At 32.2% G+C, this 25,826-nt stretch overlaps 1 protein-coding gene across 1 annotated transcript in view; it reads right to left on the minus strand.

Moving 5' to 3' along the window:
- The window catches only part of LOC127711881 (fat-like cadherin-related tumor suppressor homolog), a 45,300-nt gene extending 21,360 nt beyond the window's left edge, over positions 1-23,940 (minus strand). Inside the window, exons 1-8 of the mRNA XM_052218045.1 lie at positions 23,856-23,940; positions 15,641-15,811; positions 14,620-14,695; positions 9,865-10,028; positions 8,337-8,516; positions 5,593-5,708; positions 4,160-4,331; positions 1,864-1,997 (exon numbers count right to left, since the gene is read on the minus strand). Coding sequence (XP_052074005.1) covers positions 1,864-1,997; positions 4,160-4,331; positions 5,593-5,708; positions 8,337-8,516; positions 9,865-10,028; positions 14,620-14,642 — 789 coding nt within the window. The 5' untranslated portion in view covers positions 14,643-14,695; positions 15,641-15,811; positions 23,856-23,940. The remainder of the gene's footprint in view (positions 1-1,863; positions 1,998-4,159; positions 4,332-5,592; positions 5,709-8,336; positions 8,517-9,864; positions 10,029-14,619; positions 14,696-15,640; positions 15,812-23,855) is intronic.
- Between the last annotated feature and the right edge of the window lie 1,886 nt (positions 23,941-25,826).

Consider the following 25,826-nt stretch of genomic DNA (forward strand, 5'->3'; position numbering starts at 1 on the left):
GGGAGTTTATTTTTCATAGATATAAACCAGTCACAGTTTCATGAACACTGCTCAACGCAATTTTTGGTTATCGTCCGAAAACTGGGAAAAAAAACTTTTTTATGAATAGAGTCCCAATACTCCAAAATAAAAATTTAATATTTTAAAAAATCGAAAATAACTTATGTCAATATATATAAACAATTCACCAAAGTTTTACCAAAATTTTTCAAAGCAATTTTTGAGTTATAGTCAGAAAACTGGAAAATCCCCCAGGAATAAAATTCCATAACTCGGAAACGTAAAATCTAACATTTATAAAAATTGAAAGGGAGCTTACGTCAATATATATAAACAATTCACCAAAGTTTCATTAAAAATTGGTTTAAGCGTTTTTGAGTGATTGTCTGACATGTTGACAACAGACGAACGGAACGACAACCGTATACTATAATATGTTCCCGTAAACGAGCGTGTAAACACACGTGCTAATTAAAACAAATTATCAATGATATGTTTCTTATGAACTTATGCAAGGAGTTAAGGATGAGGCCACTTCAAGTTTGAAGGATTTTGAAAAGTGATTAATGACATTCAAAGACACAGTAAGAGTAAATTACACGCTTGACAAATTATAGGTAGTATGCCATCAATTATTTATAATGTCAAATTATACGAGTGTTTATTATTTTTTTTGGTAAAAAGATAAATGCTGTATTCTACTTATATAAATATATATATATATATATATACATGTATATATATTTTCAATTTAGACCTGTTTATATTTTTTCGTTTGGACTTGTATTATATTTGCCTTCGGGTTTATATGATCCGTTCATCCTATTTTGACTCTTTCAAAATTCAAGAGTCTATCCTAAATTGAGGTAAATTATATGGCCTTCCAAATACCGTTTCGATTCCTTTTATCACTGAAGAGACATTAATTGTCGAAATCCGGATATGGTGTACAAATTTTTGCACCTCATGTTTGCGGTATACCATCTTTTCCGCAAGTTTATTGTTTACTGTTTGGTAATAAATTAATAATAAGATATATTTTGTTACATCTTGTGATCCGTTTATTTGGCAATCGCCAATGGCAGTCAACAGGGTTTAAGAACATCAGTTGTTCCACCTGTTAGTCAAATGCGTTTTGTTAAAATATACTTTTTCACTCATTTGGTCTTTTGGAAAATGTTGTTTGTGCTGTATTTAGACCCCTCTACCAAGACATTTGTTTTGCATGCACACGTATAAAAATTGCAGTTTTTATCCAACGCAATCATAGGTTTGAACGTCGTTGTCAATTTAGACTTGTTTATATATATATATACAGTCCTGGGATGGTGTAAACTTCCCACTTACACCATACACCATTACACCATTACACCATACACCCTGTGCCATTACACCATACACGTTACACCTTTGCACCATAAACCTTACACATTACACCATAATGCAATTTAATTTCAAAGAAATCGTGCGACTACAAAATTATTTATTTATTTTAAAAAACGAATTTTGATCCCAATATTGTAAATTAATGTATAAAATTAAAAATAAGTTCTTATCAATATTTTGCATAGTTTTAAATGTCATACACCATTCATTCACACCATTCCCGATCGCACGTAACACCATTACACCATTCCCCTTACACCATACATCATAGCACTATACACCTTCTACCATTGCACCATATGCCATACACCATTACACCATACACGTTTTTTTTGGGAAGTTTACACCATCCAAGGGCTGTATATACATATATATATAAAAGAGTCTAAACTGTTACGAGACCTTCAATCTTTATACACTAAAATAAGTAAAATGATGTTCCATTCCATGAATTATAACCATTGAGTAAATATTTGCCTGATTTTGGATTAAGTTGATAGTCAGAACAGCTTCCACTTTGTCATCTAAGTCATCACATTCTACTGTTACTGTATATGATGGATTTGTATCATAGTTAAGTAAGACTCCCGAGTTCTTATATACTCCGTAATCTTTAAAACAAAGAATCAAAACAATTTTCACTTAATATAAATAAGGAGATCTAGTATAAAAGGCCCAATTAATTTCTTGCTGAATTTTATTATTGTTCCCTGTTATTTTGTGGATGTTAACTTTTAATCAATTGTGCTTACATATTAATTTCATTTTTTACCTGAAAGTAGATTGGTCCGTATCAAAGATAAAAACATGAAGTCCTCTTAATGCTGGTTTGCTAATTGAATTTTACTTAAATATGTCGTATTACAATTGAGATAGCAGTATATAAGAGCAAACCTCACAGGTAAGTCCTATAATTTACACTGTATTAACCAGCTACTAAGCACTCATCTAACATCGAGAGTTAATGAAAAAGAACACTTAACAATATGTCAACACTATTGAAATAGAGAATAAAAAATTAAAATTTCAACAGTCTGAGTAAGTGTAATATAATACGTGACTTATTTTAAAACATGTTTTTCTGGAACAACCTCCATCAATTAAACAATAAAACACACTGATCAAAGACACCAGGCTATATTTGTTACGCCAGACGCGAGTTCCGTATACAAAAGACTCATCAGTGACGCTCGAACAAAAAAATATAAAAACGACATAAATAAAGTTGAATAATGCTGATATCCACAAATTCTGAAATGTTTTGCCAAAATTCAGCTTAGGTAATCTATTCCTTGAGTAGAAAGTCCTTAGTATTTTGAACAATTGAAAGTTTGTAAATAGTTAATTTATAAATATGACAATATCAATGATAATTCATGTCAACGCAAAAGTGCTAACTACTGGACTGGTGATACCCTCAGAGACAGATATACTAAGAAAATATGAATGAAAAATATTATTCGAAATCATATAAACAGAACGTTCCTAATCAGAACAACCAAAATCGTTGAAAGTTTATTTTTCCAAGGGATTTTCTATCTTAGTTTCAGTACAATTAAAACATTTATAACAGTTTATAATTCAAATGTATTATTTAGTTTTTGCCAACGCCATAGAACTGATTATTAGATGAAAAGTGCCTCCAAGATTTCCCCATGACAAAGCATCAAAACAAGTGGTAGAAATATAGATTCAATGTATGTATTACAATGCCCAGCACCACCTGCTTTTATAACCGACCCCGTAGACCGATGTAGTGTCAAAGCTAAGTTTGTTAAATCATGCAAAATAAGGGTATTTCAGTTTACTACTGTATCATTGCCGCGGAATACAAGTTTGGTTTGGTTTTCAATTTTAGAAACCATGACTGAATTAATAGTGATTCTTAATTTTAACTAAATGTCAGCATATCAATAACTCGACAAACAGCGTCGGTGATTCAATTTCGATTTCAATTACCGTATATTCACCATTAAAAACTTCTGAATTGTTTCAATTTTTTAACGCTAATTCAATTAATTTTGATATATTTAAATACCGTGTTTGTAGACTCTCTGTGTTGCTTTACCTTACCTGACAAGATGACAACAATATAAAAAAATAATGAAAGTTATATTCCATTAATATTGATTGTATAGATAACATCAATAAAGAACTAATAAATGCAAATAAAAAAAATCTAAAATCATAAACATCTCTCGAGTTCAACCACGCGTAAAGTGATTTTTTTCATGCAAACAAAAATGAGAATTCTTAAAATATGCGGAATATACCAAACAATTATAACAACGCAATGGCAACAAAAATGAAAAATAACCAAAGGACAAACAACATTCTAAATAATACATCGTAGAATACCAAATTCTTACTAACACGAATCCCACCAAAACCGTAGGTAGAACAATCCTGCTCCACATCTTGCACCGTTCTGTTACTCATGTAAGTAATTTAATGATTACCTCCACTTCACCGTAATAAACCATTATTTAAGACGTTTTCTTATATTCTGCGAGTATCTCTCAAGAAACCAGAAACTAAAAGAAATACCTGGATTTGCGTATCAACTGGTAGAAATAAACCCCATTGGCAGGCGCTGCTGGAGCGTTGCCGGAATATTTTGTGAAGTTTACATTGCACTGCAATTCAAATGAAATTAAACGGTGGCACTTACAAGTTATTCTAATTGCATACGCATTTTTTTCAACCGGTAAAAATTTCTTTATATCAATCGTCTGGCTGGATGAATAGCATTTCCGTAATAATAAATGATTACCTGTTGAACCTGGTATTTGAGCGACAGAGAATGGCACAGTTCCTCCACCTTTCTTTTTACATGTTAGTGGGTCTGTTACTGTATCTGTGGCATCAATTGTAAATATCAATGTATTGTCCGCAGTATCTTCAGATATTGATACAGAATCGGGAAGGTTGTTGATAACAGGAAGCTGAAAAGTTAGCCAATCTTAGTTTACAGTTGGAAAAATAATGTTAGGATTTAATATTTGAAAAGATTCATCGGCATTTAAATCCACATTAATCTTGTCTTAATTGAATTCGATTATTTGAATTCACTTGAACACATTCTTGTATTTTAAACAAGAGTATTGGTAATGCCGCTTATGATTAAGAAATGTATATATCTTACGACCGCGGTTTCTTAAACCACCAATAAACCATGTGAATATGGAATTTAAATAAAAAAATTCTAATCTCTTAGAAAACGCCATGCATAACTTTCCCTTCACATAAAAAAGAGTTATTTATTTCATTTATATGCTCAAAACCTGAAAATTGTTTAAACCTGATGTTACTTAAGTATTAAAGAGTCCATTGGATATTCTCACTCAATTTATGAACACTTTTACATATTTCAAATACATAAAAATGATATTCAGCCTTACATATTGCTGTTTGTTACAATGTTCTACATGTTTTTGTTAGATTTCAAATTAAAGGACGTCTTAGTTAAATTTGTATTCAACAGATATTTTGCTTTAACTTCCACATAATTCTAGTTTGAGTAAGCAGATCCCTTTAAAACATATTTTGTCAAATACTCAGAGTCTGTCAAAATTGAATTTTTAAGCCATCGATAAGCATTTTAAATTTGTTAACAGTTTCAAAAATACACCACAATATTGTTTAACCTAAAAGTACACATTTGAATCTATGATACTATGAAATTTAGATAAGATTAAATGACTAATAAAAAAGCCTTGATTTGAAATAAATTTCCTGTGAAATTGGTCATGAAAGCTGATAGATGACCTCTAACCAATGCAATAGATGTATATCAGGATTAAAAAGTACTCACTAAATGGTATCACTACATGGTAGACTTACACTATAGTAAAAGTTTTAGAATGAAATACAATATAGATATGAATAGAATATAACGCATACAACTAAGAGAGAGTTACTTTTTGATATTACATTCATACGTCTCGATACATTAACAATAGGATTGTTCAATACACAGGAGCAACAATTAGATTTTTATAGTAAATGAAGAGGAATATATTGATTTCAGTTCTTCAGGTTCCACCTTTTCACTTTTTCGGTCCGATAAAACTGAATTGTTACTGCCTAATTGGTTAATATACACAATGTATCTCATACTGTTATATGACCTTTTAAAGTTGCTTTCCACAAAATTTACAGAAAACAATTTCTTTTGTATTTTAATCTACAATATCTGAAACTTACTCTATTGACTATATCAATAATTTCTGTTCCGGTTCGTGATCGGGTGCACGGATCCTCTACTTTGAGCTGTAGATTATATGTATTCACAGGTGGTATAGCTTTTACTCTTATTTCATCTAAAATTACATAACATAAAGCTTGTAATGATTGAGTCAAATGGCAAATCAAATGATAAAACTCATCAAACGAATGAACAACAACTGTCATATTCCTGACTTGGTACAGGCATTTTCAAATGTAGAAAATGGTGGATTGAACCTGGTTTTATAGCGCTAAACCTCTCACTTGTATGACAGTCGCATCAAATTCTATTATATTTACAACGACGCGTGAACAAAACAGGCATTATAGGTAACATTGTCAAAATATGGGTGCAGCAGTCATCACTGTGTCACAATCTCAAAACAAATAAACATTTAACAAAGAAGCACAAAAAGCATCTATCCAATTTAACAATCACATTCATTGCTTACTTATATATGTATTTTAAAACAATCCATAAAGGATAGTATGGGTTGATTTTAAAATAAAATTTAAAACATATTTGTGTTCCCGTAACTTTACGCAAGTTATTTCGAAAGATTTTTTGAAGAAAAAACTAAGAATATCAGAAAGCTCCTAGATCTAAAAGTCCATAACAGCAATCAAGAGAATAGTAATGGGAATCAACTTCACAACATATTTCAATTCCATTCGGTATGAATTGCTTCAGGCAGAACATTTAATCCAATATATATATATATATATATATCTTTGAGTATTGCTACACGAATTTATTATATAGTCACATGTGACAAAGCTTTTATTCGAATTTCATCTTAAAATCATATAGTATGAACATTAATATTAATCGATCGAAAATACATGTGCGAATCTCGTTGATGAGCGCATTTAACCCCTGCGCGAAGAATCTTTGTAATTAAAATCACGAAAATAACAACACGTTAACATATTCACGTTTCCATTATCATTAAATATTTGTCCTTTCAAAGCACCAGTCTTGCTCTGTGTGTAGTTACTGTGATTCTGTCAGTTTTTGGGGACTTTCCGTATCTTAATTTGTATATTTGATATTGAATCACCAGGTTTGTACATCGATAAAGTACTATTGCCTCTAACTGATGTGTTGTTACTTTGAATAATGCCTATAACAGAAAGTAAGGAGATGTGGTATAATTGCCAATGCGACACCTATCCACCAATAAACAAATGGCTTAGATGTTAGCAGCTATTCGTCATCGTGTAGCCATCAACAATGAGCACAACCCATACCGCAAAGTAACGGCCTGATATATGTACAAAACAAGAAACGAAAAACAGATATGATATACAGCAACAAACGACAACAACTTATATACGGGCTTTTGACTTGGGACAGACACATACAGAATGTGGCGAGGTAAAACATGTAAAACCCTCCACTTAGCCTGGGACAGTGGTGTAAAAGCGCAACATAATAACAAACTATAAAAACCAGTTAAAAAAGACTGACCGAGTTAAACCATTTCAATTGATATTTTATAGTGTGTCTTTTTATGTTGTAATGTTACACTACTGTCTCAGGTTAGGGTGAAGGTTGGCGCCTGTTAAAACGTTTAAACCCGCTGAAGTTTTATGCACCTGTCCTAAGTCAGGAGCCTGTTGTTCAGTGGTTGTCGTTTGTTGGTGTGGGTCATAGGTGTTTCTCGTTTCTCGTTTTTTATATAGATTAGACTGTTTGTTTTCCTGTTTGAATTGTTTTACACCATTAATTTTGGGGCCCTGTAAAGCTTGCTGTTCGATGTGAGCCATGGCTCCGTGTTGAAGGCCGTACTTTGACCTATAATTGTTAACTTTTTATACATTGTGACTTGGATGGAGAGTTGTCTCATTGGTACTTATAGCACATCTTCTTATTTATATTGATTCATTAGATCGACATATTATTTCAATTATTGTTAGTAAGGTTTAAGATCTGATCTCAAGATTAAACTGTAATAAAGTCAATTTAAAGGTTTTTTTTTCATATTACGTTTGAGTTAAGCCTTTGAACAGCAATAAGAGTGAGATTTATTACATAGGAACACACCATCAACGACACGACATAATTTTTCGTTTGACAGAAATTCATTAGCACGTTCATTTTGTCTTGTTTTCATTTTCTCAAACAACTATCTATTCATACTAATTTCTTCTATCATTTTCACCATATTTTACAATAAGATATTTTTTTTCAATTTAGATGACAGTAGTTTCCCGATGTTCAAATTCCATAAATCGATTACGAACATAAAAATCTAGGTAAAACAAAAACCGAGTGAATCGAATGAACTCCGAAAGTTGTGTATCAGTTGTGTATTAGTTGTGTATCAGCACTCTAAATGTATAGGACACAACCGGTAACATAACAGATCAGACGACTATTCTAGTATCTAGCGAACACATGTCGATCGTGAGTTGAGATACAGACACATCGTATTCGTGCAAGTTTTCTTGATTCGTGTGCTTATCTTCTTGATTTATTATTGATATCATATTGTTAAGTAGCATTCAAGGGTATCAATGAACCAGCTTTACGTTACCTATTTAGTGCTGAAAATAAAAGACCAATAATAGTTTTATAAGTATGAATTGGGATGGAATTCACCTCTATTTTATTCAGGCATTTTACAAGAGGAACAAATGGTTTACGATGCCTTTTATAACCGATAAGACCTTTTGTAAATACAGGCAAAGTATGATTAAACATGATTCGTCTTACTAACCCGAAACCACCTCAAAAAAATTTGTGCCACTGTTGGTAGATGATTCCATTGTCAAAGTCAGGCTTCCAGCGTCCTCTAAATCATTATCAGTTGTTGTTATTGTAGCTAAAACATTTCCAACTGAGACCACATCGTTATAAACTGTTACTGTACCTAAGCCAGACATCTGTGGACGTTCACCTTAAGCAAAATATTGTTAGATACAAATTATAATTTTGGTTATTGCCACAATCAATAATATAAAGAATGACATGAAAATGTAAAAAAAAGTATTATGACAGGTTGACCAAGATCATCTTGAAAAATGTAAAATACCGATTTCCGAGTGCATGATACGTTACTGTGAAAAAACTTTTTCAAAAAAATATTTGGATAGCTAAAAATTAAACAAAAATGTTTACGGGCATAAAAACCGAAAAGACAAAAAACAACCATAACCGTTTAAGGCCAAATGTGCTCGTTGCAACCTTTTTTTGTTCAACTGCATAATTTATTAACCCGACATTTTCATATACTTTTATCATTCAAATCATTCAAATACCATAAATGAATGTGTCATCCACAAATGATTAAATTTCTTCATTACTTAGTGAAGAAAAGATGCAGGATTTTCGAACTAGTATTTGGTAATCCGGTCTTAAATTTTGGATGAATTAAATTAAATATATCTTCCACTTGCTCCCCTTTAGTATAATGTCAAGGCGGAAATGCGTTCACATGAATGTTTTTATTTTTTACGTAAAAAAGCATTACATCTGATAACGTTATAATAACCACGATAAGTCTTTAGTTACCCTCGAACGAGTTATATCAGATGAATGTTTCTATTACGGATTATGTTATAGGTTCTAAACTTTTTATATTTTTTTTTCCATGGCGTTGTGAGTTAATTTTCGTCTTATGAGTCTGAATGTTCCTCTGGTATATTTTGCTTCTCTTTTATGTATCGCATGTTTTGCACAATACTTCAATGAACATTGGTTTTTGATTTGTGACTTATAGCAGCTCTATTTTATATCTTTTCTTTTGGATAATCACTACACTGTGCTAAGCATTCATATACTTCGGCCAAATAGGCTATATAAAAAGTCAAATTTATGAATATGACAGTTTAAGAATACAATTTCAATCGTAATGTAGTGTAGTCATGATTACATGTGGGGTAGAAATTTTTGTAGAGAAAATATTCATAAGATTTTCAGGTATTCATATGTGGCATATTCTTCCTTTACGTTATGTTTTAAAAGAATACAAATTAACTATACAGATATTACATTTTATGTATAATCATTTAATGTGTGTTACAACCTTATATATTATTATATAACGGCTGGAAAGGGCAGAATGAGCTCTATTAGATACCAAGTTCAAAAGTGAAATTATATCATTGTTGTGCTAATTTCAAGACGTTTTATATATACGCATAAAAAAACGAGAAAGCATTGATGGAAGATTATTACATGAATTTGAAACGAAATAACAGCTATTCCGTTTGCTCTCTCGAGTTAATATTTGTTAAAGTACGTACTTGGTGTATAATACGACCTGATCGCATAGTCTAGTGCCTCTACTGTTGCACCAGAAGTATCAAGTGTTGACGACACAGCAATTGGTGTTGTTTGGCCAGTCAGCTTCCTTACAGTTTCTGATCCTTCACTTTTATGAGTTACGAGAAATGTTCCAGTTGAATGTCTGAAAAATTGTCATTTTCCAGTTTAAACTATATTTTCAGAAATCTCGTTGTTTTTATTGACCTTCACACTACTAAAAACATTAAACACGTTCTTCAAGTAGTAAATTAATACAAGTCTGATCAATAAATTTCTTCAAGAAAGACATTTGCACAAACCGACAAAAAACAACCACATTTTACAAAAGAAGCAGTGTGTCATATAATGTCAAACTGCAGCTTGTATGGCTGTCATCCATTTTTTTTCCAAGTCAAATTATGAACACATTCATAAAAACAAGTAACAAACACACATGAAATGGGATATTGAATCCTTAACAATCAATGCCGTAAACGATGTTTACAATAGAACATTATATATTTAGAAAAAAGGGAGATTCAAATAGTCAATTATAAGATACTTCTTATAAAAATTAGAAGATGCTGTAGGGTTGCCAATGAGACAACTATCCACTCAAGTTCAAATGAAGTGGTTGTAAGCAATTAAAGGCAACCGTACGGCCTTCAACAATGACAAAAACCCATACCGTTTAGTCGGCTATAAAAGCCCTGACATGAAAAATATGAATCAATTCAATTGAGAAAACTTACGGCCTAATTTATAACAAAACAATTTTCGAAAAACAAACATGACAGACATGAACCAACGACAACCACTGAACTACAGGCTCCTGACTTGGGACAGTATATTTCAAATGTTTCAACATTATTTTGTAATCTATCAAAACAATATTATATTTATAAAATTAACTTATATATTTAGAAAAAAAGAAGAGAGAAGTCACTAATATGCAATTAAACTCCCTCGTCGGAGAAAAACACACATCACCATTGTAAAAATAGAAATTCAAATAGTCAATTATAAGATACTTCTTATAAAATTTAGGAGATGCTGTATGGTTGCCAATGAGATAACTATCCACTCAAGTTCAAATGAAGTGGATGTAAGCAATTAAAGGCAACCGTACGGCCTTTAACAACGACAAAAACCCATACCGTATAGTCGGCTATAAAAGCCCTGACATGAAAAATATGAATCAATTCAATTGAGAAAACTAACGGCCTTATTTATAACAAAACAATTTTCGATAAACAAACATGACAGACATGAACCAACGACAACCAATGAACTACAGGCTCCTGACTTGGGACAGTATATTTCAAATGTTTCAACATTGATTTGTGTTCTATCAAAACAATATTATATTTATTAAATTAACTACAAATGTATAAAGTTGAAGCATTTTACAAAGCACTACTTATGTCCTCTCAATCAGATTCACCGTACAATATGTCTCTTTTTACAATTTTGGTGTTCTGTCGAAGATAGTTGGGACAGTATGTTTTCCTGTTTGTCTCTCTGTAACATGTCAGGTTTTGCTATGTTTTCCTGTTTGTCTCTCTGTAACATGTCAGGTTTTGCTATGTTTTCCTGTTTGTCTCTCTGTAACATGTCAGGTTTTGCTATGTTTTCCTGTTTGTCTCTCTGTAACATGTCAGGTTTTGCTATGTTTTCCTGTTTGTCTCTCTGTAACATGTCAGGTTTTGCTATGTTTTCCTGTTTGTCTCTCTGTAACATGTCAGGTTTTGCTATGTTTTCCTGTTTGTCTCTCTGTAACATGTCAGGTTTTGCTATGTTTTCCTGTTTGTCTCTCTGTAACATGTCAGGTTTTGCTATGTTTTCCTGTTTGTCTCTCTGTAACATGTCAGGTTTTGCTATGTTTTCCTGTTTGTCTCTCTGTAACATGTCAGGTTTTGCTATGTTTTCCTGTTTGTCTCTCTGTAACATGTCAGGTTTTGCTATGTTTTCCTGTTTGTCTCTCTGTAACATGTCAGGTTTTGCTATGTTTTCCTGTTTGTCTCTCTGTAACATGTCAGGTTTTACTATGTTTTCCTGTTTGTCTCTCTGTAACATGTCAGGTTTTGCTATGTTTTCCTGTTTGTCTCTCTGTAACATGTCAGGTTTTGCTATGTTTTCCTGTTTGTCTCTCTGTAACATGTCAGGTTTTGCTATGTTTTCCTGTTTGTCTCTCTGTAACATGTCAGGTTTTGCTATGTTTTCCTGTTTGTCTCTCTGTAACATGTCAGGTTTTACTATGTTTTCCTGTTTGTCTCTCTGTAACATGTCAGGTTTTACTATGTTTTCCTGTTTGTCTCTCTGTAACATGTCAGGTTTTGCTATGTTTTCCTGTTTGTCTCTCTGTAACATGTCAGGTTTTGCTATGTTTTCCTGTTTGTCTCTCTGTAACATGTCAGGTTTTGCTATAAGCTAATTTAAAGGCAACGCTGTCTTTAGATAGATTTGTCTATTGTTTAGGCCACTTTTTGGTCATACAGCTCTTCACGTATTGGAGTATTTATACGTCATTGTCTATTACAATTTGGGAATTGAGTACTAGTATTCCTGATTAAGGTAAATCTGGGACATAGTAATAAACCGATGTTCATCATAATTATACCCCTCGCAACAAGTTGCCGAGGGTATAATGTTTTTGACCCGTCCGTCAGTCCGTCAGTCCATCAGTCCTGTTTCTTGTCATCGCAACTCCTCTCAAACCACACAACAGAATTTCACGAAACCTTTTTAGATAATAAGGACATACTATGTAGTTGTGCATATCGACAGGAAATTACGATTCAATTCTTTTTCTAGGAGTTACGCCCCTTTGAACTTATTTACTTTAATGTACTACTGCAACAGTTTGTCATCGCAACTCCTCTCAAACCACACAACAGAATTTCATGAAACCTTTTCAGATAATAAGGACATACTACGTAGATGTGCATATCGACAGGAAATTACGATTCAATCTTTTTTCCAGGAGTTACGCCCCTTTGAACTTATTTGCCCAATATACTACTGCAACCTTTTGTCATCGCAACTCCTCTCAAACCACACAACAGAATTTCATGAAACCTTTTCAGATAATAAGGACATACTACGTAGATGTGCATATCGACAGGAAATTACGATTCAATTTTTTTCCAGGAGTTACGCCTCTTTGAACTTATTTGCCCAATATACTACTGCAACTTTTTGTCATCGCAACTCCTCTCAAACCACACAACAGAATTTCATGAAACTGTGTAGATAATAAGGACATACTATGTAGATGTGCATATTGACAGGAAATTATGATTCAATTTTTTTTTCTGATCTAATTTTTTTTTCTTACACTTATTTTATTTCTCCAATGACAATGTGGGGACGTGGGGTATGTGAGCGCGCTCACTAAGGTTCTTTCATTCGATTCAAAGATTCGATTCAAGGTTACAAACAAAAAATTAGGGAATCGCATGAACCTCTACGGGAGCGAGACCGTATGGATCAACAAATAAGCATCTTTAACTCTGCTTGCTTTAACCTCAATGCGAATCTGAGAAAAACCTATACTGTATAGTCGCCTATAAAAAGCTCTACATAAAAATGTGAAACAATTCAAACGAAAAACTAAAGGCCTAATTTATAACAAACCAATTTACCAAAAACGAATATGACAGAAAATGAACAAGCGATAACCACTGTGCTACAAGATTCTGATGTGGGATAGACACATAAAGAATGTGGCGGGATTAAACATGTTTCTAAGCATTTAACTCTCCCACTAACCTTGGACAGTGGTGTTACAAGAACAAACTGTAAAAATTGGTTTCAATTGGCTAAACTCAAAAAATCGGTACGAGGCCCAAACACTACTTTCATAAAAATAATAGACACAAAGCACCGAAATAAGCGTACTGGCAGTTTCTGAAAGCTAGTTAAAGGCAATAACAACTAATAAATACATCATGTTTTCCCAGACTAAAGTATCAGTCGGTACATATCCAACAGATCTAAAGTAATAACGTCATAAACAGTCCATGAAACGCACGACCTTGTGAAATATGATATTTATACTTAGATTTGGCGAGGTCCACTGATAAAAATTATCTTTTAGTAATTATTTAAAATCGATCATCAAAATTGGCATCAATGTTGTAGAGCGATATTCATGTTTGTAAATTATTAGTAATTGTATAAAGATATAATATATACAGCAACAAACGGCAACTACTGAATTACAGGCTCCTGTTTTGAGACAGGTACATACATAATGCGGCGGGGTTCAATATTCAACAACCCAACCCCTTATCTATGATAGTGTGGTAATAGCACAACACAAGAACAAACGGTAACTATCAGTTGCAATTGGCTTAGCTCAAAAGATTGGTACGACGCACAAAACAACTGAAATAAAAACAACAGACACAAAACACCGAAATAAGAGTAACCGAAGTTACTCAAAGCTAGACCAAAGACAATTACAACTAAAACAATCATGTTTCCCAAACTAAAGTATTAACCAGTACACATACAACTGATTTAGATAAAGACGTCAAAACAGTCCGTGAAAAACATGACACTGTGAAATATATCGTTTATACCTAGATTCCCTGTGGTCCACTGATTACCGTTGATCATTTTCTAAAATATATGCCAAATTAAGATTTGAACCAAGATCCTCTGAACACGGAAATTTTAAAAGTGTAAGCGGAGCACGGTGTCGTCATATGGACAAACATTCTTGTTTTATCATGTTTAAAGTAACTTACATTCCCAGATAATCGTCTTCCATGACTCGAATTCTCTGTCCATTGCTGATAGTGCGAACTTCTTCATCTCCGTCATCTAAGTGGTATAAATGTTGTTGTTGTAATTGTTCCAAATCGATCATCAAAATTGTCATTGATGTCGTAGGACGGTGTTCATGTTTGCAAGTTATTAGTAATTGTAACTTCCTTATGTAATTAAAAGTACAAATGTTTACTTGTGAGTAAATTTTACAGATTCTATCAAAGGCCCATCATCAACGTCCTTCCGTACAAAAAATTATGAAGACAAATAAATAAAATATTCCGAAATTAGGACAGACAGTTGGTTGATTCAATTATTTTTAACATTCGATCGTCAGTGAAATAACAAACTAAAGGTAAAGAACCAATTCCTGATTTAACGTGTGAATAAAATAAAATACAACATCAAAAACAAGACGGAAATAGAGATACGAAACAAGAAAAGCGAGTTGAGACAGGTTCGTGAAAATGAAATAACACCTTATTGGTTCAAAATTAGATTAGAACAGCAGTTTTTGATCCATTTAAACTATTATAACAATTGATAGTTAGTTATGCGAGTTGAATCCTAAAGCAAAAAGAAAGTCTTTCACAATATTAATACAAAAGATAAAATTCCTTTGTAGATAATTTTACGACGTTACAATGAACATATAACAATTTAGGTGTGTAACTTATTTATAATGCCGTATAAAAATATATGAAGAAATTGTTTCTCAATAATAAATAAATGCATGAATAATTAACAGTACGTTTAGCAACCCTATTTGCTAATATATGTTGGTTGCTCAAAGTATAGAAAGCAATCTATAAAGACAAAGAACAAAGATGTGAAAAATTATATAAGCAAAACTCAAACCGTATAAGAAAATTATAACAAACTTAGAAGTAATGTAAAAAATGATTGTCGTTTATTTTGTTTTAGAAACAATGTGAGAAAAAGTATTGATATATTTTATTTAAATGACAGCACTTACACTGATCAAAATTGTTAACTTACCTGTTGATGTTAATGAATTAGATCCAACCAATAGGTAAACGTCGTTCGATTGACTTCTCCACACCTGCGCATCAAATGTTCCTGTTGCATCGGTGTGAAACTTCCACTCATACACAAAACCACAACAAGTATAACGAAATTCATTATCTTGAGTCAGCACAACAACTACTCCTGAAAATATATTTTTTACATTGGAATTCCTGTTTTACCTATTTTCCCCTTATCCACAAATTTCAAGTTTCAAGCTTCAACTGCATTATTATCCTCTGACACATATGTGCACAAGAGGACCCATATATATTATAAACATATCATTGCATTGTGATGATGAGAGAACAGACATAAGAATGATATAACAATATTCACTGATGTCAAGGAATTCAAGTGTCAAAGATAACCGCGTATCCCTCATTCACTGATGTTAAGGAATTCAAGTGTCAAAGATAACTGCGTATCCCTCATTCATTGTGTGCCACAGATAGCCAAGTATACCTCATCCACGGTTGTCAGGCACTTTCTGTGCCACGGATAACCACGTATATGTTAAACTTGCGTGATACTTTTCCCATTTTTAAAACATTTAAAGGCCTAAAAATAATCACCGGGTTTTTACCTTTCTTGAACAACACGGTGGGTGCCACTAGTAAAGTAGGAACTATTTACGTTTTCCGACGCACCCGAGTTTCTTCTTGCTCAACCATTTGTTTTCTATGTAGTATTTTGTGAAATATTTCTCAGTTCTTTTTTTCTTTCGTTTTGGCTTTGTATCTTTCTTTGTCTTAAGATTTTTCTTCTTCTTTTTTTGTGTTATTCTTTTTCTAATTCTTTGTTTTAACTTGAAAAGACAGCCGTTGCTTGAACTTTGATGTTCTATTTTCATTATATCATTTATAAACATTACATTTTTACTGTATACGGTCATATAGATTTTATTCATTGTTTTGATTTGATATCAAAAATGAATGGGTAAAAGATTACAAACTAAACCCAAAATTTTATCAGGAGGAAAACACCTTCGTATCTTTTTTACTTCAAATTAAATCATTGCGGATCATGCATAATGTGCATGAGTGAATTTTTCCTATCAGAACCTAAATTTAGGTAATGAATGATATTTGTAATGGCGGTTTAGGGGTAAATTACATTATAAATTTTTAAATACATGTTAAAAGCTGATGAAAGTTCAAGTATATAACCGAGATTCCTTAATATTGTAACATTCATTTGATTTAATTACATTTTTCGTTTTTATCGGGAAAAGTGACAAATACAATAGAAAATGGACATACTTCTTTGTTATTTGTTTTATCATATACCATGATTTTAGATCGCTATAACTAAACCAAAAGATATGTAATAAAAGAAATAATATAGATTATTGTTGCAACAGAACTTAAACACTGGAAAGGTAAACCATTTTTTGAATCACAGGGAAAACTACTCACTAGTATGTTCTTTTAAGGGTCTCTCAGTTTAAAAAAAAAGACAGATTAAAGGATCAAGAACATACGAGTTAGCCTCACTTGATCGACAACTGCAAAATGGTTCACTCTTAAATTGTATGAAAGTCACACGTCTATTGTTCAGAGAACTGATAAATCTATTATAGAAGAACGTATTTCATGATAGTCACGCATATTTCTTCACAAAAATAGTTAATGATACATTCAAACTCCATACAAACGTCATTTGAAGAGTTCTTGTATGGGTTAGGCCACGCCAAATTAATACCTCCTTCGTCGGATTCCCTGCGTGTTGTGGAAGGTGGACGAAAAAAAAGTATTTTTTTTTAAATCCCGCTTCCAGTACGGAGCCGCGAGCGTCCGTCTCTAAATTTATATAACCAAAATTTTAATCAATTGTGCGTTTCAAAGTAACGCCAAACAGACACAAAAACTGACACCTTCTTCTACTTCTCTGGATCTTTACACCCTTTATAGGGTAACCATACTTTCGTATGTCGAACAGTTCCACCACCAAAAAATAATGAAAATTAACAATTATAACACCACAACATTATATACACTATTTACATTAGGAACTTTTAAAGTTTTTATGACTTTTTACATGGGAAGTTTAGAATTTTATGACTTTTTACATGGGACATTTACAGTTTTTAAGATTTTTTACATGGGAAGTTTAGAATTTTTATGATTTTTTTCCTCGGGCAGTTTAGTTTATTTTGGTCTGCTGATACTAAATGTAATAAAATTTACAGACTAAATCATATATTTACTTTTTAGATAATTCAAAGAAGGAAAAAGACAAAATTTATAGTCTGTGACCTTTAAAAAATTCACCTTTATATTTTAAGTTAATTTGACATTAATTCATTTACTGTGTATTGTGAGAGTAAATAGAAAAATTATGCTTTCAAACCTATTTTATAGTTAATTTACAAATTTTTATTAACTGAGACTATAAGATTTAATAAAAGAATTATACTTTCAAAAATTGTATTAAGTACATTTTCAATTATTTATTTAATTATTCATTGCTGTCCCTCCCATCCTTGCTCCCACTCTCAGGCATTCTATTTCTTTGCTTGGTCTTTCATCACCAGTTGATATCGTGCATTGTGTATGAGGAACACTAGCCTTCTTGCTTGGAATTTTATTTTAGACATCACGTCGGATGTGATTCTGTATATCTTTTGTATTTTTGTAATGTTCATTAATACTTGAATTGTCATTTCACATGTAATAATAAACCAGCTGTTACTATTCAATGACTTGATGCACAATTGCCTCCTTGCTAGTTGTTTTTCTAAGCTTTCTTTGGGTTGGGTACATACATTTATGTAGAGGGTCATAACCTTTAAGTGTATTTGTGCCTCAACTGGTAGTATTCCCGTCAAGATGTTAATTGCGGGATCTGGTGTGTTAGTTGGAAGTAACATTAGTTGCTTAAGCATTTTCTTTTGAAATTTTTCTAATTTCTCTAGATTAAGAGAACGTGGTGTTAATAGATCCATTCCATATAATAACACTGGCAAGATGTAGATTTTATACAGGTGTATTATTGTTTCCATATCCAGTCCATTTTCACCATGGAAGCCACTGACAAGTAGAACATAAGCACTTCTCCTTGATTTTTTTATATTCTCCTCAATATTTGCTATGATATTTTGCTTCATAGATTTGTTTCTGATTATTCCTAAATGCATAGCTGAGACAACTCTTGGCATAGTAGCTTCATTCATTGTATATTCTTCCAATAGCGTTTTTTTCCTTGTTGGCTTAGGTTTGATGTTTATAGCCACGCTTTTTTTTTGGCTGTAGTTTATATCCCTCCATGCCGGCAAAAGTGTTTGCCATATTGATTTGTACTTGCATATCGGTTGTCCTTTTTGCTCATGAGTGCGACATCATCTGCACATGCGCTAGTATTGCAGAGTTTATTTCCAATCCTACATCCTAAATTCGATGTTTCCAGCATGTTGAGTAGTGGATTGATATAAAGCTTGTATAGGTCAGTACTTAGGATCACTCCCTGGCGTACTCCTTGTAGTACATTAAATAGCTCGGAAGTTTGGCCATTCCATACAACTGTACTTGTTGCATTTGTGTGCATACTCTGAATGATTGTCCAGTGTTTATCATCGATTCCTGCATGATAGAGCCGCTTCATAAGATGGGAATGTATAACTACATCAAAGGCTGATTTTGGGTCCAGCAGTACAAGTTCATACTCTTGATTGTTATCTTTGGCTTCACGGTATATTTTTTCTACCGGTAAGGCTGCCTTTGCTGGTCTTGAGCCTGCCGTAAATCCTCGTTGAGTTACATTTTGGGTTACAAGTACTGCTGGGTTGATCCTTACTTTTACGATTGTTTCTATCACTTTGTCTAACACCGGTAGTACAGTGATTCCTCTCTTAGTTAGTTGCTATGTTTTTCTCGCCTTTGTTCTTAAACACGGGGCGAGTAATCCCTCTTTTAGCATGTCTGGTACCTTGCCTTCTTTGAATATTCAACCATTCCAAATTTTCCCTGCATGTAATATATGTTCGACAGTGATTCCATAGATATCAGCTGATTTTCCTTTATTAATTGATTTAATGGCCTTTTGTAGTTCTTCTAGTGTGGCCGTTGGTATATTCTTATCTTTCACTATCTCTGTAATTAATCCTATTTCATATTCTACTTCCTGATGATATTGTCTATTCTCTAAGACTGTATATTCCTCTGGAGTTGCTAAGTTTCTAAAGTGCAGTTTGAAGCCTTCCATAACATTTTGCTCACCAGACATACATATGTCTCCCACATGCAAATCCATGATAGCATTACCCTTGGTCTTTCTATTGCTTTTTACTAGATGGTGGAACAGTTTTGCATCCTTTGTTCTTGTTTCCATTATGCATTGTTTCTCAGAATTTTTGACTTTAGCATTTCCAATTCGCACCTGTTGCCTAAATTCCCTTCTAGTTCTCAGTCTTTGTTGGTATTTATTGTTTTCAGTGTTCCTTGATTTTCCTTGCTTTACCCACTGCGCATAGTATTTACGCATCTCGTCTAGGGCTAACTTTTTATCTGGAGACCATACATTCAATTTCGGTTTTGCCTTGTACCTTGGCTTTTTTGAGGCACATGTAACTGCTGCATCATTTAGAAATTCATGCACCTGCTCTAAGACGGATGTAGCTTGTTCTAATGTATCCAGCGGCATGTTGAGTATAGAATCCGATTGTTTATTTGTCATGGCTGCATATAGGGCAATATCAACTTTGTCCCATTTGACAGCTCGGTTTGTACAATCCTTCGTTAGATTTTTGCAATCTGCATCGTTCGAGATTCCATATAATATTTTCATTTTTATAGGATGATGATCTGACGTGTTGTTCATAATGCTATTCATCACTTGCTTGTTTGTTTGCTTTATTTTACCAAGTTTATGTAGGAAGTAGTCCAATTCTGAACATTCTTCTCCATTGACCTTTACGAATATCTTTCCTTTATTGTCGTATTTAAGCCCAGTCTCTTTCACAAATTTTTCCAGATAGTCTTTTCTCTTATTTATTCTATCGCTGTTTCCTAAGTCTTCATTTAGATCTCCACCAATTATCATATAATGGGTATCTTGATATTTGAGCACAATTTCGTTGAGTTGATCTATATTGTCTTTAAATTCTTTATAATGATCACGACTTCCAGTTGATGGTAAATAAATAAATATTAAGAGCAGATTGCTATTATCTTTTTCTAAGACTTCCACGCATTGTATACGCTCTCTTCCGTCATCTAATGTTCTAATCATACTATCCAACTTCATCTTCCATACTTTAGCTACTCCTCCATATCCTCTTGGCAAATAAATCGGCGGGAGTGGATCATATTTATCCACACCTTTAGCGGCATAGTTCACATTTGCGTCGATTTCTCCTATCAGATTTAATTGTCCTTCAAATAGCCAATTTCTTGAATAAGTACAAATTCATTTTGTCTTATCAGATCCCTAACCGTTGCACTGCATGATTTAATACTTTTACAGTTGAATGAAACTATTTGCAGTGTAGTATTTGAGGCTTCTATTGTTTGTGCTACCTGGTCTGCCATTGGAGGCTTTGTTGGCCTAAAAAATGCTGTTGGTGATTTGGAATTAGCGGGTTGGCATAAAAACCTGTTTATTGTGATTAGTTGAATATATGCCAGAAATATCGGTTCTAGTACTACTGTTTCTGCTGTGTCCGTTACGCATCCGGTCTTGTACCGTAACATGTTTTCTATCTGGGTTTCTATTATTTAGTTGTTTGTACTGAGGCCTGTTGATCTAGATCTAACATTCACAACGTTTTTTATTTATATGGACAAATATAATATGATACATTTTCTAAACGTAAGACATCAGGGGAATACTTGTAGTTACAGTGGTAACACAGGCAACGACCTTACTATAAAACACAGAGTGGAATGTGATTTTGACAATTCTTTTACCGATATGTTTGACTGAGTGCTCCGTTGAAGACAACACATGACACAAATCACCAACGCCTCCGAATTGAATGATTGAAATGATGACAATATAACATGCATGAAAATAAAAGAGAATCCAGAAGTTGACGGTACATGCTTTGAAATGGCAACGCAATGATACTATTATATATTGTTACTTATTTTTATCTTTAAGGTTTAGAATAAAAGCTTTTTTCCTTTGAAACTTTTATTTATATTTGCTAGTATCATTACATAGTTATAAAGCATGGAATTTGGCAAGAAATTGTTTGTGGTAATTGAATATAACACATCAATTCAACTTTGCAATTTACAAAATCTTCTAAATATCAGAATGTGTATGATTGTCAATGAGACAAACTTCCACTGGAGACCAAATTTGTTGAGGTTTGCAACCAGTAAAGTTTACGATATAGCCTTCAACACAGAGCAACATCCCCATATACATAAAAATTTGATTGCTATTAAATTCTTCGTCCCCTCAAGGGTGACTGGAGAAAAGAAATATGATCACAATAGGTCTTTCTCCGACTGGCAGTAAAACCCTTGCCAAGGTGGGGCATTCGAATGGCTGTGCGGAATATATAAGTGCACAGCCACGTCAAGTCAGAATGGGGACTTTAAATCAGATGCCTCGTGTAGGGAGAGTGCCAAACTTTTTTTGTCCCTGTCCAATGTAGCCTCATTTTTCTGTGATGGTACAAATTTCACCGACCTTCGTCTAGGACGGCCTCTGTTACAGGACCTTTCCATTTTGTTTATTGTTTATTTGTTCTCGTCCTGAACATGCATGAAATATTTGCCACTGGATGTTAAGCAACCAACAATCAATCAATCATCCTAAATTCTTCAGCAAAGCATGACTATTATAAAGTGGAATGTATTAAAATTTTCCTATATGTTTAATTAGTATATAGCATCTTGTGTGATGCATTTGAATACGTAGTAGTATAAATTGGTGTAGTTTTTGAAGGACAGTCCTTTATAAATTTTCATCTTGTTGTATTCACAAATATGTATAGTTGTATATAAAAGCTTTATACATGCATATATGCTTTGCATACGAAACTACATACATGTACCATTCTATATGTGCCTGTCCTAAGTCAGGAGCCTGAAGTTCACTGGTTGTTGTTGAATCCTGTCTGTCAAATTTGTTTTTCGTAAATTGTTTTGTTATGAATTAGGCCGTTAGTTTTCTCAAATGAATTGTTTCATATTTGTCATGTCAGGGTCTTTTGTAGCCGATATACGGTATGGGTTTTCTCATTGTTGAAGGCTATACAGTTGCCTATAATTGTATATATCTATTTCATTTGAACTTTGGTGGAAAGTTGTTTAATTGGCAATCATATCACATCTCATTATTTTTATAATGCATCAATTATAACTGACATCAAACATGGATGTCTACCTGTTCAATGCTGTTGTACTATTTCATGTCCAGCTGGATCTTTTTTTGAGCAGACTACACAAAGTTGTAGGCTTTGTTACTAGTTAACCATTTTTGTACTGAAAACAGGGTGTCTGGGAACATATTAAGAAGCAAATTAGGGTAATATAAGAAGTAGGATACGAGATATATAAAAACATGAAGCACCAAAACTGTGTAAATTTCTGATCGCTCGCTTGCATAAAATGCTTTTCATGGATTTAATTTTTTTAATATTTCAAAAATAATATCGCTCGCTAGTAAAAAATTACTTTCGCCTGCCAAAAATCAAACTTCGAAAAAAAAAAACAAATAAAAAAATTTCGTTCTCTCGCAACCCTTTTTTACGGAAATTGTCCGAAGAACTAGAAATTCATTTGGTGTGGCCTTACAAACTCCAAACATGTTTTTCTGTCTTTACGTCTATAGACGTAAATATGATGTTTTATGAATGAGATACATGTAAGAGACTTGTTTTTCCTGTTTTAGAATTTTAGATGATAGAATAGTCATCTTATCAGTGACTAAACTGACTTTGTTTAATTCCATTTTGTGACTTCTTTAACGGAGTACGGATGCCCCCTCGTATCAACCAGGTAACATCGTTTATTACCTATTCGCTTTTGTACACCTGTAAAATTTCAGGGGGGACGAGGTGTACAGAACACAATTTTCGGCTTTTCTTCATAAATATGATTCAAAAGTAGTTTTCAAATGCGCATATATATATATTTTAATTTTTCCATGTAAATTGTTATGTATTATATTAATTAATTACCATATTGGTCACATGAATTCTGTTTAATTGAAACAAATAAAATGAGTAGATTACCTGCTTGATTGTCAATTTCTTTTTTACTTTTAAGCCCGTCATTTTCGCCAGTATCTCTGTTGTTCGTGCATTCAGTAATAGCAGTAACAACTACAACAAAGAATCAAATATAATACAGTATTAATATCTTATACTTAAAATAATACAACGTTGGGTCGGGTAGTACTGAGTTGGTTGTTTAACTGCTGAAAGGCACATCTGGTGTAGTAAAATCAAAACACTTCACTAGTACTTAGTAAAGAATTAGTATAATACGTTTCAATAGATTAGTATCATACGTTTAAATAGATTAGTTTTATACGTTCAAATATATTAGTACCTTAAGTTTAAATACATTAGATCATACGTTACAATAGATTAGTATCAAACGTTTAAATAGATTAGTACCATACGTTTAAATAGATTAGATCATACGTTTAAATAGATTAGTATCATACGTTCAAATAGATTAGTAGCAGACGTTTAAATTCAGAAACTTCAGGAGAGACTATTCACACTGTATAACTAAAAACCTTTTTTCGAATTGCATTGTTATTAATTTTCCAAATGCGGACATTTTCAGATGAGCATTTTTTCTTGAAGTACATGATACGCATAAATTTGGTTTGTAAGAACTATGTACTAGATAATAATGATATGAGTATCTACATTTCTAAAATCAGGCGCTTTGTAAATGAATAAACTTTATATCTGTTGTTCCTTTTCCATCTGCGGTTTTTGTTTTTTCAAAATGTTTTGTTCTATTATAATAGTTATAATAAATATTATCATTATCATTATTATTATTATTATTATTATTATTATTATTATTATTATTATTATTATTATTACCATAAGTTATAATAATTATTATCTCTATCATTATTATTATTGTTATTGTTATTATTATTATTATTATTATTATTATTATTATCATTATTATTATAAGTATTATCATTATTATTATTACCATAAAAAATATTGTTATCATATCTTTGTTTTGAAAGATTGAACGAAGACACTTAATATCTCGCTTGAATCTCTCAATAAAGCAAATACGATATATATAGAATCAAAAAGTGAATAAACATAATTTACGTATAGGAATGGCATGCACCACAGTTATAGAATCTGATTGTAATTTAAATATAAATATAAGATATAGAAATATGAAATTATCTAAAGAGTTTATCCTTTAGATGAGATTTTTTATAACGCCAAATAAGAATTAAAAATATATAAAATAATCAATTTTGCTTCAAACAAGGCAAAACATTTCAAAAAAGATAAAAAAAAAAAGAAACATTCAAAGCCTTACCATATATTTTCCTTGAAAGAATAATAATTACAGTCAATAAGATGTTGCTTTTGATATACATAATGATGAAATATGAAAAGTTCTACATGTAAATCATTTCTTTATGATTGCACTTATACATCTAAATTATTTTACCTTGGTATCACTATGTAAAGAAGGGTTCGTTTTACATGTTGATGAAAACCAATCAGTTTTGATATATTTTATATAGATAACACCCTCTTTTATTCATATTCATATAGTCAAACATTTATAATAAAACGCATTTTAAGTTTTAGCTTTGTAATAGTTAACAAAAACCATCCAGCTTTTTTCTTTTGGTTAGTATTGTTCATTGTAAAGTATATTTGCATGTTTAAAAGCAATATTTTATGATATCAATTCAATCATATTTTTATTTGAATATTTTTATTGTACCGTTTTCGTAAGAAAACATAAAATGATATACATTTTCCCCCTTTTGATGGTTTTTATGGAAGACTGATTTATTGAACTGGAGTAGATTGTTATTGTGAAACCCTGTTTATATCAATTTTTAATTCCCTTTTCTTGTTGACCTACTCCTAATTTTTCTTAGGTACAAAATATTTTTGAAGTCTTACACAAAACAAATTGAACGTTCTGGCAATTTTTACATCATATGGCTTTCCTTAAAGTTACTTTTACATCAAAAG

Source organism: Mytilus californianus, unplaced genomic scaffold (assembly GCF_021869535.1).
Source record: "Mytilus californianus isolate M0D057914Y unplaced genomic scaffold, xbMytCali1.0.p SCAF_8, whole genome shotgun sequence".
Taxonomy (NCBI): Eukaryota; Metazoa; Mollusca; class Bivalvia; order Mytilida; family Mytilidae; genus Mytilus; species Mytilus californianus.